This window comes from Lasioglossum baleicum, chromosome 14 (assembly GCF_051020765.1).
Source record: "Lasioglossum baleicum chromosome 14, iyLasBale1, whole genome shotgun sequence".
Lineage (NCBI taxonomy): Eukaryota > Metazoa > Arthropoda > Insecta > Hymenoptera > Halictidae > Lasioglossum > Lasioglossum baleicum.
Genome location: NC_134942.1, coordinates 10,762,127 through 10,778,416, shown reverse-complemented (window position 1 = coordinate 10,778,416; position 16,290 = coordinate 10,762,127). Strand labels below are relative to the sequence as shown.

Genomic DNA, 16,290 nt, shown 5'->3' with positions numbered 1-16,290 from the left:
CTTACACTAGACACCCTCGCAAATAATTTCGTTCCGGCAAACTGGAAAATGTGTTCTGCTGCTTTTCACTGGCTCGTTTTAAACGAGGTTTTAATAGACGATCAAATCGTTATTTGATGCCAAGTATACATATGTTTGCTCGTTAAACTGCACAAGGGTTACTTTCCAATCTTCTCAGTATTAAATCTCCGCAACAATAAAAATATATAGAATCCTATGTAAACAGTGAGAAAACAAAAAGGATTTTGTTCCGGGCACTTCCGTAGAACACCGAGATTTTATCGAGTAAACAAGGGGATCGTCCAGGAAGCTCCCGGACAATTAACAAAAAGCTCAGTGACACGGATTCGCGATTCGATTCGGGGTAAAGGGTGGACGCGTGCGCGCACGCTCCGATCGCTAAAGCCACGGTAATTTGTATAAATTAACGGTTCAATGGCGGGATACAAACAGCGTTTTAATGCTTCGCAGATTGGCGAAAGTTCCATTGGCCAGGGATCTGATGTTGTTATCGTACAGGGACAACAGTGTCAGGCTAGTGAGATCTCGGAACAGATCGGTCCGTATGCAGGATATCTCGTTGGCGTTCAGCAACCTGGAAACGTGAGTTTTGTATGTAATTGTATTCCACTATATACAATACAAAGAGAAACCCTGATTTTTCCCATTGTTCACGAGGATCAGCGTTTAATTGAACGTTTCTGAACGTCAAATAAGATCGTAAAAGAAATTGTTGAATTAAATCGTTGTTGACTTACAGCACTTCCAGACTGGTCAATCCCTGGAACAAACCGCTCGGCAGCTCGGTGATCTTGTTCCCGTAGAGCACGCTGGAAAATCAACGTGGTTTTGTAAACGTTAACTCGTCAATCGCAAACACGTCATGCGTTTTATCTCGGCGTATTTCGTTTCGTACGTACAGTGATTTCAGGGATTTCAGCCCGTGGAACGCATCCGCCGCCACTTTTTTGATCTGATTGTTGCTGAGGTCGCTGCGAACGGATAAATGAAAGAATATCAAACGTTTAAAACGTTATCGGACCGCGCACCGGCCGCGATTTTAATATGCAACGCCAGAAACGGATAAATTGCGAATGTCACTCACATGCTGCGCAGCTTCCGGTACGGGGAGAAAGCTTTCGGCGGGATCTCCGTGATGCTGTTCTGCTCCAATCGGCTGTGAACCATTCAAACAGAGAACAAATAAATTAACAAATTGTCGATCGGCGCCGTCCGTTTCGATTCCACCAAGCAACAGTTGCCAAACGGTTCCGATAGCCGATTTTTATTGTCGTTTTCGAGAGCGTCGCGATCAGCGAATCGATGAGAAAATTCTCGAAATTTTGTCTCATTTCAATATGGCTATTAGTAAAATTAGTAGAACATTGTATCTTCAAAAGTATTCCAATTTCGAAGGTTGTTTCCGGTGTAAATGTTTGCAACATCGATTTCCCGGTTAACTGGAGAATGGCGCGGCACAGTGGCTCGATTAATTGCAAAGTTTCGTCGAGATTTGGCAACTGTGCGGCGAAGGTAGGAGACAATCTAGTTTACGAACAGGTCGATGGTGTCCTCGGGAAGGTGGGTGGGCACTTTCGTCAAAGAATTCTCCCTGCAGTCGACGATACCATTAGCGCATCTGCACGGATGCGGGCACTGCGGTTCCGCGCTGCATTCGGATCCTGCGCGCTCAACCGGACCCGAACACTTGAACTCGTGCTCCTTTGTGGAAACGCAAGAATTTTTAGTCAAAGAGACGAACGAACGCCAGTTTGAAACTCCTGCTAGGTGATAATGCAGCAGCAGCCGCCGCTGCCGAGACCGTTCGAGGAAAAGTTAGAGAACTGTAACGTTACGTGCGTCGTCGGCGAGATAGCAGCCTCGTGTTTAATTAATTGGCCGCTGATAAAGTACCGGTCGTCGTTTCGCCGACTTTTTCGGCAACTCTGACGACGAATTAAAACTTTCACGGTGTGATTACTTTACGGGCTTGTCGTTCGCGAGATTCGACCGAAGAACTTGCAGCGAGAACGCAATTTCAGGTGTGGACAACGTACTAAAGTTTACAAAGATGTTTATGAACATGAATTTAATGTACGTACCTCTAGATCGGCAACACTTCGATCCTTCAGCTGAATCGGTGAGGCGCAGCGTGTGTGTTGGCCTAATCGGGGATGCTTCTTCAAATGACGTGCCAGCCAGGCCAAATGACAGTCGCAAGCGAGCGCGTTGTCAACGAGCTTCAGCGTTCGTAAATGCGACAGCCCGTTCAGCATTTCCTTCCCCAGGGTTGTCAATTTGTTATTATTCAGCATCCTACAAATAGTGAATCATAAATAACGAATACAAATAGAATTACATCAATTAACCCCATGCCCTACGATTTATTTTACGGTTTCAGTGATTTGAACTTTTTTTTATAGTTAGTAATTCCCTAAAAAAGGAGAAAATTTATATCTATTGTGTACGTACATGTTCCCCAATAAGTATACATTAACAAAACCGAACTAGAATTTCATCTCGGTTTAAAGGAAATTAATAACATACATATACAGGGTGTCTCAGCTGAAGGAGGCCAAATATATATTTTTTTAATTCAATCTTGTTAATGATTTAAGCATAAAAAGAAATAAGTTTTCCCGATAAAGAAATAACGATGACCTTGAAAAAACTATGAAAAAATAACCGGACAAAAGAAATTGTTCTTCTATGATATTCCTCCTCCGATACCATTTAAATGATGCCATAAATATTTCTTGTGCCATTAAAAGTAAAGGAGATATTTAGGTAGCCTCCTTCAGCTGAGACACCCTGTATATTTATTAGACTCTGTTCTGAATCTCTTCAACACGAGTCTGACACGATATCGTAGGACAAGCGGTTGAAGTACTTCGTAACGATCTATAGGCGAGCCCAACGAAGAATTTGTATATTACATATTTCGTTCGCTTACAGTATTTCCAGATCCTTCAGTTCTCGTATCGACGCTTCGTCGATGCAGGTCAGCACGTTGTTGTCGAGAAGCCTGGAAAAGCGAATAATTCATGAGAGAGACGGCGACTCCCGAGTTGCATTCGGTTTCAAAATTTAACAGGCATTTTATATCTTCGTCGAGTTTACGTTCGATTTTGTATCAATAAGTTACGGCGCGGGGGCTTCGATTCGCGAGACTGGGCCGGGTCACTTTTTATATTTTTAATATGATGGCAGAGTCGATGGGCGGATTCGAGGAAAAACCGTCGCGCTATAAAAAGCCGGTACAGCAACAAGAACGGTAATTAATTATGGACCGACCGGGCCCGAAGAAGGCCGTAAAGCAAGAAAACCGAGTGCTACGGGAACGAGCTTCGAAATGTCCATTTTATATTCCTTCGAACTATCTTTTTACGCCGGCGCGAAACGCCGGAGAATTTTAAATTAAAGCGGAATTAGCTTGTCTCGCATCGACATGTCCGACCAGGTCAGGATACGCTACTTAACCGGGAGTGATATCGTTGACCTATTCCACTAGCTTAACTCTTTTTCTCGCGTGCGACCCTCTAATTACAGCAAGGAAAAAGTTTTTCAATATTCCGACGGGTCTCCTATAAGTACATTACACGCGCCAGAACAACTTTTAACGCATCGGTTGCTCCTGCAGAAACTGTTAAACAATAAAGCTGAACAGCGGCCAACTCGAGAAACGTTCCCAGTCAGTTTTAGAAAATTATAATATAAATAAGCCAAAGTATATATCTTTTGATAAAAGTGTAATTTAAAAATTGATTTACTTACAGGAATTTCAGGGACGAAATTCCTCTGAGCGTCTTCGGTCCGATAGTGGCAATTTGATTGTTACTGAGGTCCCTGAAACAGAGAAATAAACAGTATAAGTTAAACATTTTTAATCAAAAATTGTCTAGAATTGAAGCACATTGTTTATAAATTTTCCTCGATGCAACAAGGGAAAAGCAATCTCTGCTTCGTCGACGGCGCGTGGCAACAAGCGACTCGATTACATAATCGAGAAGGAGTCACGAAGAAACCCTCGAAGACATCGGGGCATCGATCAATTACTCGGCGAAGTTGCATGGTAATGGCCGGTGCGTCGACCTTTCGAACTTCCCTCTCGACGAGCTTACACACGGAGAGAGAAGATCGAAGGAGAAATATCGTGAGAGAAAGAGAGGGAGAGATACGTGTTGGCGCACTTTGTCCCAGTCAGCGTGGAGTTCGCTCTACATTCTCGGTAAATTATTCAAAAAGTTGCCGAGTGTCACCGCGATCCTACAGATGCAGTGGCACTGCAGCTCCCTGGGAAATTGCGGCCGGCTCACGTGTGACCGTGTACACGTGCCCCGGTCACGTGGCTGGACTATGGATTTCTTTAAGGTTTCACGGGGTCGTTACACCGGTAACGAGTGACCATTTCCAACGGACCTCACGTGACGGCTCTGTTTCCGCGAAACCGAAGACCCGTTTCCCTCGTTTCCACCGTTTTCCCCGTTTCCCACCCGCCTGAGAACTGTCCCGATGAATATTCAGTGGAAATTTCGTCGGCCCCACGTCCACGTTTCATTCATGCTGCCTTTAACCCACTGACGAACAGTTTTTCCACCCCCCTTTTTTTTGCGGAGAACCGTCCGGTGCAATTTTTATCACGACATTCGAGAAAATGTACTCGTCCTACTAAGTTGTACACGCGAACAAAAAATACCAGTCCAAAGAAAAGCGATTTTTACATTACATTTCACCATTAAAGGGACCACGAACAAGCGCAAGAAACTTTCCACTCGACTCGAGAAAAAAACGTGGTATTAATTACCGTGTGCCATTTTTGCGCGAGTTTCTGCTTACACGGAACCGGAACACGTAGAACTCCGAGCTCTCGGATTTAATTCTTTGTGCAAAAACCATTCCCTGGTAAGAAACTTCGATCTCTTTTTTCTTTCTTTCGGCGAAACACAGCTTTACGAGCTGCCTGCGGAAAAGAAATTCAAGACTGAATGGAAAAGATACGCGCGCGCGCGCCGGGTTTCATGAACCGAACGCGCGTACTTCCGCGTGTGTGGGTGGTATGTAGGCCATCGTCTGAAAAGTTTATGCGATAACCTCCGTCCTGTATTGTAGTGACGAGACAGAGTCCGTAGACTTTCACGAGCAGCGTACTCTGGATAAATTCGCTGCTCAGCATTCCCAAACATTCGGTCGGAAACTATCGGCCGAAAACGTGAAAAATCGAATTTCACTTGATCCGTACACGAAGAGGTTAATCATTGGGAACAATCGAGTGTGGGCGCAGTTTGTTGGAATTCCCGATGCATCGAGGACGCATCATTGAAATGATTCCCGATGGTTTTGCGCAGACGTGTCTCGCCGCGGATAGACCGTCCCCTTCGACGAAACGTGTGATTAACCCATCGCTCGTACGTAGAAAGCCGCGGAGTTTCGAGGTGGTGTAAGAGGATGAAACTCCTCGCCGGTAATAAATGGTTTGACACAATGGAAAGGGGCGCGGACACTCGGGCTGATTAGTATCACTCCGTCGTGTAAGCATATTGCGCCGGTTTGAAACGCGATACCCCGGCTGTGCCCCGGCTCTGCTCTCCGTGGCAACGTACAAGCTTGTATTTACGACGCAATAACATTTGTTCGCTGTACACTTAAGCCGATAATAACCGGGACAAACGTTCCACCGTGTCGCTTTGACAGCGGCGACGCGACGCGCTGATTTAAGCCGCAGGAACGCATCGTTCGCGAATATTTACGGCCGCGTACCATTTCGTCGCGAATAAGACAGACTGATTTCGACCGGACGAGGATCGGTGACCCGTGAAACGATATCTATGGCATTCCACCGACCGGAATCATTGCCAGCAAACTACTCGTGCTACTCGTGTGTCGACCGACTACGATTCTTGTCACTGGTTGTTACCACGACTCGGAGTTTTTCGAATTATCTTTTACAGGACGTCGAGACGTGTTGTTCGATGCCGGTACTACTGGACGTTGAACGCGACTGGTTCTAGTATTACTTGATTTGTGGCAGTTGTAAAGACTGGGTTTCAATGCTAACAATAAGTATCATATTTTCGAAATATTGTATTTAACACGTTCGATACATATAAGGGGAGAAAAGTATCGCGACTCTTATGATCCCGACGCTATCAATCCGTTCTCGTTTCAGCCGAGCTCTTATCGCGCTCACACAAAGCACAGTGGCAGCAACATTCGGGATTGAGCTGCGACGAGGAGGAGGGCCGAGGGTCCAGAAGGTCCTTTTGTTAGTTCCAGTGAAGGAGCGGCTACGTCGAAATTCGGTAATTGCTTTCTGGATTGGCTGGAGTGCGGTGGGAGTTTAATCTGTCGGTCTCACGCGCTCCGAAATTATTGAAATACCGTCGAATTTATTTAACGAAAGCGAGATAGATAGAGAGCGAACGGCTGGATGCGAAATTTCACCACGGAAAATAATAGAAATTCATTCTTCCGCGATCTTGCCAGCCGGCCGACTGAAAAACATCGCGCCCAGGGCAACGAGTTTCGACGCGACCGAGCGAATGAAAACGTCTCGCATCATTTGTCATTACTTTGAGCCCGCACCGTTGCCACGCATTTATAAAATTCCGCCGCGTGACGGTCTAAAGCGACTCCGTTGGAATAAAATCTGTAAAAAGGCCCTCTGAATAAATACAGTGCCGCATTCTTTCCCTGTTCGAGCTGTATACCTGTTGAGGTGGTTTCTTGCCGTATTATTCAGTTGAATACGTGAATAATTTATTCTCCGGTTTATTTATGCGTTTAGAGAATTTTTCTTTCGCTGCCGCGTCGCAGAGAAATCCGGCGGAATGGGCAAATGCAATAGAAAACCACCATAAATGCAAAATGCAACATATTCGAACTATGAATCCGTTCGTTTTCTTACAACATTGATTTAATATCTGAATACATGAATGATTTATTCCGGGTTTTATTTGTGTGTTTAAAACGTACTCCACTCATGAAGAGTCAGGCCAAACATGGAACAGAATCAATAATGTAGAAAAGCAATTTTGAATGAATATGATGTTTCGTCGTGCTCCAATACGGACTATATTTCTGTTCACTATTTATTTATACGTTTCGAGAATTCATACGAAACACAGGAAAGAAAATAAGTAGCACGGTGGAGCTCGCCGCATCTCGCTCACGAATGAAGGGCTTAGAATTTAGATGCCGAGCGGCAACCGTGCAAAAGAAAGAGCCAGCTGGTTCAATCTCCCGCAATACCTGCATCGCTATCAATAGAAACATTCTGCTCGTGGTTGTACCAAATTGCCCGTTCAAATTAGGAACTTATCATGATCAAGCCGCAACAGCAGTTCCAAATGAAACTGGCAGCGCTAAGAGCCTCGTCTTCCTTTTGCTCCTGGCTTGTCTACGTGGTCGAAATTCGGTAATTGCTTTCAGGATTGCCTCCGGTAAGCAGAGAGTCTAAATCTGCCAGTTCTTGCTACACGTTCACGGCTCGCAGCTTTGGAATACCGTGTCAGCGATGCGATATCTCTTCCTTCTCTCGCGGTCCAGATGGGATCCTCTTTTTTCCTCCACCTCACTATTTTCGATTGCGCGGCGCTTCGTTAAAAGTATCCTTCGATCTCTCCTGAAATTTATTCGGGATCGAGAACTTTCAGAAATAAGTGTCTTTTTAAAGAAACACGATTTTATACGTGAGAAAAAAATGATGAAACCCTCAATCCAAAGGATACAGCAGGAGGGTGAAGTTAATTAAAGAGTGGCGTGTATCCGGCATAAATTCGCAGCTCGCAATCTTCGGAATACTGTATCTCAGCATCCTCTTTTTCATAGCGTGCACCCTCCGCCAGTCTCCGTGGCCACTATTTCCTATTTTTGTTTCTCATTCTCGTCTCGTCTAGATATTCTGACCGTGGTCTCTCTGGCGAGCATAATTACAGGCCACGGGTCCCGAGCCAATGGATGGTCAACGGTGAACCGTGCACCGAGACCCCTAACCTATCATCGCAAACGTCTGGTTAACTCGTGCATCGGGAACAGGTCCTGGAGGATGCGGCAACGCGAGACGCAACGCTATCTGTTTAAATAAACCGCGGAGGATCCATTATCGTGACCGACCCGCGCCGTTGAAAAACCATCGACTTGCTATGCATTTATGTGCGCCGTTTCATTTCGAGGGAATTGCCGCAGAGAGATCCGCTCGCCGCTGCAAGATGGCCGTTGGGACGACACAGAATGTCCTCGTGTTCAACAAGCTTATGCCTTGACAATTCATTTTCAGCGTTTCGCGAACACAAAGGCGAGAAACGTTTAAAAGCCGAAGTATCTGAATAAAAGGGAGGCTTCGCACGGGAATCAAACAGTTACCCAGCATCCTTCACGATAGCCCCAGCTATAGGACACCCGGCTATCATCCCGGGGAGTCACAAAAGAAGCCGCAACACTTCATCCGTCTTCCTCGAAAACGAAAATGAGCGGATCGCGACATCAGAAGCGGCTTCTTCGAAGAAGATCGAGCACCGTCTGAGAGGAATGCGATCCGCCGATTAACTGGAAGGTCGGTCGTTTTTTCCCTCGGCATTCTTTCCGATCCTGAATCTTAATCAACCGGTGGTTGGGGGGACGAACGAGGGTCGAAAAAAAGGAGGTTCCATCGCGATCGAGAGGAAATAACGAGCGGGGTTTCCGCGTTTTAGGTCGATGACTGCCACTCGACCGAGTCAAAATCCCAACGAAAACAAAAAATCTTTTCTTTCGTTTCTCGCTGGCAAGGACGACTCGAAGGTGGGGGACGAAAAGGCGAAACAAAAGGCAGACGAAACGAGAGGCGGGAAATGGAGATGGGCCATCTATCATCCGGAGAAGACGGCACTCTCTGCCCTCGGACACGTAACCTACAGTCGCTGATGATAAGGCCGGGATCAGCCAGCTTACAAAAGGACGTATTATGTTGCGAGGTTCGGCCAGGTTCTCACGGGCATCCGGACGCCTGATAATCCTTCATCCGCCGCGGATAAGTCGATGGCCCTGGCAACGAGAGAAGCCTAACTGCAAGAGGGCTGCGAGGAACGCTCCTCCAAATAGCGAGGACGCGAAGTAGAGGCGAAACTTCAACTTTAATAAACACAGCCGATCTCTGTGCAAAATGAAAATGTTCTACCTGAAGGAAAAATCAAGCGTTTCACGCTGAAAGTCCCATTCGATTATTGTGGAAGCACGGAGGAAGCGGAAGCATAATTTCATCAAAGTCTATAATATTATACTTACAGGCGCTTTAAGTTCATCATGTTGCTGAATAGAAGATCGGGCAGGTGACGTAGCTGGTTATTATTAAGGCGTAGCTTCTCGACGCCTACTAAATCCTGGAAGGCGCCTCTCTCGATGGTGTGAATCTGGTTATTCGATAACCAGCTGCAAAAGAAAACCAAAATGCACGCAGAAACTTTACAACTACAGTAATTCTTCAATCGAAATCCAACAGCCGTGTTCTGAACGGATGTCACTGGTGTAGTAGAGGCTATTGTTTTATGACTGCATCTACCGCACTGAGACTTCAATCGACGAGCCGAACATAGAGAAGGACAGAATAAAATAGGATCGCGTGGCCGGAAGCGTGTCGCCGACGCAGTTTAAAGGCCCGTGCGTCATCACAACGTAACACCAATATTTAATCTTCTTTATTTTTCATTACTTTTTAATGGAACTTTCGCCAACATATTCGTGGCATTTTTCTAATGCAAAATGATACCAAACACGATATAATTGTAACTGTATTTAGTGGTTTAATCGACGATGAAAGTTTCGAACGCAACGAAGAAGAGTGTATTGGAAAGAAAGAGACGCGAACAGTAGCCGCCGCGCCGGCACAGTTCAAAGGCCCGCGTTGTCGCTGTTCTTCGTTGCCTTCGAAACTTTCACCGTCGATTAAACCACTAAATACAGTTGAAATTATATCGTGTTTGGTGTCATTTTAATCAGAGAAATGCCAGAAATAAGTTAGTGAAAGTCCCATTAAAAAAATAATGAAAATTAAGAAGTTTGAAAATTTTATTCACTCGAGTCAATGTTGTCCTGATACCCGAGCCGAGATTAATCATCGCCGCCCTACGGCGCGGTGCAGCGTTGGCCGGCAGTGGAGTGAGTAGGCACTGGACTTCGATTGAAGAATTACTGTATTATTTTGTCGGAAACTATTGATCGTAAGTAGTTATCTCTAGAAAGATTAATACTTCTCTGTACGTTTCTAATTCCCTAGCATATCAAGCAGCGCGAGACCCCGAAAATTACGAGCAATGAAATTTTCATCCCTACTAAATTTCCATTTTCTTAAAACAATACAGCCCGTCCTGAATTTCCCGCAAACTCGTTAACATTTCGCTCCCAGAAGGCTGGGAGTCGCGGCAACGTTGAATTCTATTCGCAAACGTGGTCGAGTAAAGCCGCCCTAACTCGCTTGGTTACTCAACGAAACAGATCGTCTACTCACAGGACGCGGAGCGTGGCCATGTCCTCGAAGTCCGTCTTGAATATCACCGAGATATTATTCCCTTGGAGTTCCCTGGAACAAAGACGAAATACAAATTAATATCTTCTCGATGAAATGCTCGGTATACATATATACAGTGACTGTAGAAAGTTACTTCAGAACCAGTTTCCAATTTTTCATAAATTATCCATATTTAAGCGGTGACGAGATCGTACAACAACAATCTTCGCCTCAGATTGAAGTAAAATTAGTATAGTTCAAATCGTCACTTTCTGGTAAGTTGTTCACCGCGTTTTCACGTCGTCGCAAGAGGGCTCGCCGAACTAATTCCATTTCGACCAGTTCTCGATCGTGCCCGGTCACGGCTCCTCGTATTTATTTGACGCGAATAAGTATTTCTGTTTCCCGGTCCGGCAAATATTTGTCTCGCGAAGCCGTCCGGTCGTCGTGCCGCGCCGACACAAAGACCAACCTTCGGAGGATTTTTATCGCGAGCCTCTTTTTCTCTCTGGTTTTATTTATTCGTTTTTTCGTCTCTCGTCCCCTTCGTTCGAAACGTTGTCGCCGTTTACGCGCCCGGTCAAAGCGAAACCCCCGAACAACCAACCCCGTGACTGCGTAATGAGTCCATCGGCCCGTGAATCGGTATTCGGCCGGCCCACGGTTTATCGAACGGTTTGTCGCTTTATATTCCGACGATTCTATTTCGAGGCGATCGCCGGGCATCGTTTTAGAACAGTTTGTTTCCTTTGTTGTCCGTTTTTCTTCGTCGGGATCGTTTCGCGTTTCATATTTTTATCATTTTGCCTCGCCGACTGCAAATCCAATTTTTCCAGTCCGCGTTGGCCATTCGAATCGTCAAAATACGAGAAACAAAAAACAAATTTCTTTTTCTTAAATGAATAGACTCATTGTCGAAGTAGCCAGAGACACTTTTCACGAGTGATCGTGGAGTATCATTATGCGAGTGGCGCGCCATAGTAACCAAGAAGCGTGAATTCTTCCCATGGAGAAGCGGGGACGTAAAGGGGGTAGAGCCGTCAAACACAGCCGTCTGCCGCCCCCATCCAGCCAAGTTATTAAGGCCTTATTAAATTGGTTCCTTTTTCCTTCAGGAAGTTTTTTACCTGACAAAAAGACGGCAGACGCGGAGAACGAGTAACGAGGCGAAGCGAGGCCTACTCGTCAACTTCGCCTCGTGCGAATTCTTTCGGCAGTGTTCCACCCCCTTTTTCTCATCTCTCCTCCTGTTTTCTCTCTCTCTCTCTCTCGCTCTTCTACTTTTCACTTCTGTTCCCTCTATTTTCTTTTTCGTGGACGCGACAACGGGCAACTCGGAACGTAAATTATTTCCTCGTTTTCGGCTGGCCCGACACGCCCCGGTTCAACGACGGAACGAGACGGCGAACTGTTTTTTAGCGGCTCTTTTAAGCCTTGCGTGAGATTTTAATTTCACCCGTGGCGGCCGCGTTTCGGATCGCGCGCGTTTCTTCTTTTTACCTTTTTCTACCCCCCACATCTATTTTCTCGTTTTCCTTTATTTTTCGACCCTCTATTTTCCGTCGCCGGGCATTGTCGCCGCGCTTTCCCGTCCCTGGCGGAATAATTGCGCGACCAGGAACGCCGAAGCACGCTTCGGACTAGTGGAAGAGAAATGTTGTTGCAGACGTCGTACGTTCAGGGGTCCCCACCAAATTTTCTGCCCGCGCGACACAGCAATCTATCTACTAAGAAAACATCGGGTCCGAAATGTCACTTATATCGGTGAACGTATCGGCGAGACAGTATCAGACCAACGATAAAATACTTTTTATTCAGTCGAGCTTTGGTTCGACAAGAGAAACAGCGTGGAAAACAGAAATCCAGATCGAAATGTATGTAAATGAAAGATCAAATCACAGACACTCGATTCCGGTGACCGGAAAAAAAGAGAGAGATCGAAAGAGGAAAAGCGAGAGAGTGGTGGACGCGAGTGTTTAAAATGCAATCCTCTTGATAATCGTTAAATGAAAAAACGTGTTTCGACGGCGGGTAAACAGGGTCCAGGGCGTGAAAATAAAAATCGGGAGGAAGGAAAAATCGGCGAGAACTGGCGACATCGATCAACACTTGTTTCGCCCGACTACTTGGCGTGACTTTTTCGCTCTTCCCCGTGGACACGGGGGCGAAAATCGCCGCGGAAAAGGACAACGCAAACTTTCCCGCACGTTTTCCAATTTCGCCCTCGAAAAAAAAGCTGCCCGCGCCTCTGGCCTCGAATTTTTTCCCATCGACTTCGTAATTTTTGTTTAATCGAAAAACACGCGCGAGCTATCGCCACTCGCGATCTTTCTCCGATACAGACCGATCTCCCGCGAACTTTTTTCATAGAATAAATGACCAGCCGCGATTCCCTAACGGTGAAAACGTACACGCGGTATTGATAGAAGGGAACGCTCGCGGCCGGCATAAATCAGCCCCTGGTGCAAAATGTTTGCGAAATCGCTGATTGAATGTTCGGTTTTGGTCGATGCCACCTTCGAATAATTATTACAAATGTCCGAGGTCAGATTCCACCATGAGCAGCAAAGTAAAATATTATTCTACGGAGGTTCAATGGAACAGAAATAATTCGTACTGACACCGCAAGTTTTATAGTATCGTCATAAAATAATGTTATCGCGGTCCGTTAATCACGAGCGTGGTCCTCAGACTTTCGACTGGCTATTAGTATGCGAATTTCAATTACTTTACCATTATATTAAACGAACAATGGATTATTCATTGCTGAACCTGATAAATATATACAGCCGAGGCAGAAATAGCTGGTAATAAATTTGTTCCTCGAGGATTTATTTAATGGAACGTCTGATTCTTCCTTGAGACTAATTAAATCGTATTACACTCTTGTATCGTAATTCACCGCGATAGTGAGTGGAAAAGTTGCCGCGATGTCGGGTTCAAGTAATTTGTCTTTTGCTATCTTGTCACCGAATGATCTTATTGTAACGTTCATTCGCGGGGAATAAGTAATGACTGCGAAGTTTAATCTACTTATTGCAGCCGGTTTCGACTGGTAATTAATTCACCGTTAAAGGAAACTTATGGTTGAAGTTGCCGACTGCCAAGTCAAATAAAATATGACGTTGGCTGAACGGAACTGTTGTAATTAGTATTCTCCTCTTGTTCACGGAATTATTTAAAAAAATCCACATATTATAAAATGTTAATCGAGTTCTCGTTTCGTTGGCAAATGTTATTCGAGTTCGAAAAGAAACTCACTCAGTTAAAAGAAATGAAATGTTTTCCGTGCTCTCTTTGCACGCGAATACATAAGTAGATGTCGATGATTAAAATTGAACATATTCCCGAGCAGTTCCATTGCGTGCAAGGAAAACGCGATACACAGGAATGTTATACAAGATGACCCATTTTTCTTTCATCGAAACGTTCTCTAACGTTAGTCGGAGTCCTTTCATCCTTCTATCGGGCAAGCGCAGCGTCTAATAACATCGTGTTTCACATATTTCTCTTTAATATACCGAGCAAACTTTTTTAATTCTGTTATGGGAGTTGTAATGCGGTCGAGTTCAACCTTTGCATACTTCAGTTCCGCGCTGCTGCTACTTCTCTCTCGCGCTCTTTTATGTCATTGAAACCTCCCCACGGTCTTCCGCTTCTTTCTGGTAGCGTGGAATCGCTACTTTGTGGGAGGTAATGAAAATTTTCTGAGATACCCGTCGTATTACATTCTTTTACCGCTGCGCTTCACATTATTAAATACTCGCGGCTCCTCTGTGCGGTCGCCGCTAAAATAATTAATTTTGTCAAGGTACCCGCTTATATCTCCAACTAACTCGCGTTTCTTAAACAGTTAAAGGTCAGTTGAAATTGTTGAGCGATTCTTTTAGGATTCGCTGTAGGAACATTCTACATGTTATATTGTACATTTCTATCATTTCTGTAGCATGTAGTTAATTTTACGGCTCGATAAATTTGATGAAGGGGAAGCGAGAAGAAAGGGGCTAGAACAGAAAAAGTTCTATAATGTCGCCGGACCTATCGCTGCAAAGAATAATTCAATTTTCCTGTCAGAGTTTTTACACCAGGCCGCGTTAACTAACTTGAACATTGAAGACCGAACTTTTTAACAAGCTCGAACTTTCCCGCGGTACTCGTAACAAGCTCTTTAAAAATCTGTTTGGACTTTATTAGGCGTTAACGAAGACCATACTGCTCGATAATTAATGGAACGTTAATATCTTTCGATCGTTTCCTGATTGAAAATTCAATACACTGTAAAATTATTAAGCAGAGGAATACGTGTCTGTGTAGCTTCTGTTGTTGTTTTTTTCTTTGATTTTACGAAGGCTGCTTCTAATACAAAAATTATCTTATCTTTCCCTCTTTCTTTCACGCTCGAGTTACAATACAAGCGGGATGGGTTTTTGTGTTATGAGGACGACCGATAACGACCGTCTACGACTACCAGGTTCAGTGTGTCATTCGACATGACGTCCCTTCCTTCAGCTAATAATATATATTAAATTGAAATAAGTGAGATATTATTTGTGCGTATTTATTTCAAATGCCCCAACCCAATAGCTTCTGTATCTTGTGATTAATACAGGAAAAAAATGTTTCAACCAAGCCAATGAAAGCAAATTTGGGTTGTTTATCGCTGGATGCATCGAAGGTTGGCGAATAGGTTCGCAGAAGACGGGTTTGCAGCGTCCATCAGTCAAGTTCCACGAATCAAAGGCCGTCCGGGGCCGCACATCCCATAAATCGTACGAGTGCTAATGACCCGGTCATGTCCGTCTCCGTTGGCCAGGAATAGCCCGATAGTCCCAGTTAAATTTATCAATCCCTAAAAACTGATACACGGGACCGATTCCGGGTAGAGTGAACGACCGAGCTCGGCTCGATCGTCGGCGGTGGGGCCATCGTTACGCCGCCATTCATAGTCGTCGATGGCATCGTCCACGATGAAATATAGGAGTTCACGGTGTCCGGCCATCAACTAGCAGAAGGGACGGCCATTTCGTTTGCACCCGACAGATTTGTGCTTCCAGGAACGGTAATGCGGCTCTCCGCAGCGGTCCCGAGCTGCTGTGTTCAATTAAACTGGCCCGCCATCTTCTCGGCCGAACGATTATTGCTTATCGGTCGCTGTTACCCTAACTGCCGGATTCCTTTCGCTATTATATCCTCCCCGACGAGAGACGTCCGCAATCGGATTTTTACAATGGTTCGTGAATTATCTTTGACAGCTTTTGGACGATCAATTTTTTTATGAAACAATTCAGACGAGTGCAAAACGTGTAACAATATTTTCGCAGAAAGTCCGCGAGAAGACGCAGGAATACGCTGTTTACACACGGCTACCCCGTTATTTTAGTTCTGCCGAAGCTCACGCAATCGGAAACGCCTTCGTAGCCGTTTAAATCTCCGCCGACGTGGAGGATGTCGTTCATGAACAGGCTGAGCACTTTGTTTACCAAAAAACGCTCGAGCGGATCGCGTCGCGCATCGGCAAAACGAATAATTCATGCGTGAAAAGTGGCTGGCGCGTCGGCGGCCGCGTTCGATGGGAGCAAAAAACAATCGATCGATTCAATTTATCAAAAGTGGCCGGGTTTTTCGTTGCCCCTCTATCTATCTGTTCCTCTCTCTCTCTCTCTCTTCCTCTCGGTGTATAAATTTGTCTCCATTTGCGAGGGAACACGCCGGGGGACGCGTCTATACGCCGAAAATGGACTAGCATTCTTCCCCGTTCCTGTCGCGATTATTCGTGAGTAGCAAGCGGAGTGGAAAGCCGTCGATACGTC

The 16,290-nt window shown here is 45.3% G+C and overlaps 1 protein-coding gene across 2 annotated transcripts in view; it reads right to left on the bottom strand.

Annotated features, from left to right (window-relative positions):
- Sli (slit guidance ligand) overlaps nt 1-16,290 on the bottom strand; it is a 407,537-nt gene that overhangs the window by 23,937 nt on the left and 367,310 nt on the right. For both annotated transcript variants that reach the window (XM_076437814.1, XM_076437815.1), the window contains exons 2-11: nt 10,481-10,552; nt 9,262-9,405; nt 3,775-3,846; nt 2,954-3,025; nt 2,103-2,316; nt 1,559-1,722; nt 1,106-1,177; nt 921-992; nt 759-830; nt 452-595 (exon numbers count right to left, since the gene is read on the bottom strand). In XM_076437814.1, coding sequence (XP_076293929.1) covers nt 452-595; nt 759-830; nt 921-992; nt 1,106-1,177; nt 1,559-1,722; nt 2,103-2,316; nt 2,954-3,025; nt 3,775-3,846; nt 9,262-9,405; nt 10,481-10,552 — 1,098 coding nt within the window. The remainder of the gene's footprint in view (nt 1-451; nt 596-758; nt 831-920; nt 993-1,105; nt 1,178-1,558; nt 1,723-2,102; nt 2,317-2,953; nt 3,026-3,774; nt 3,847-9,261; nt 9,406-10,480; nt 10,553-16,290) is intronic.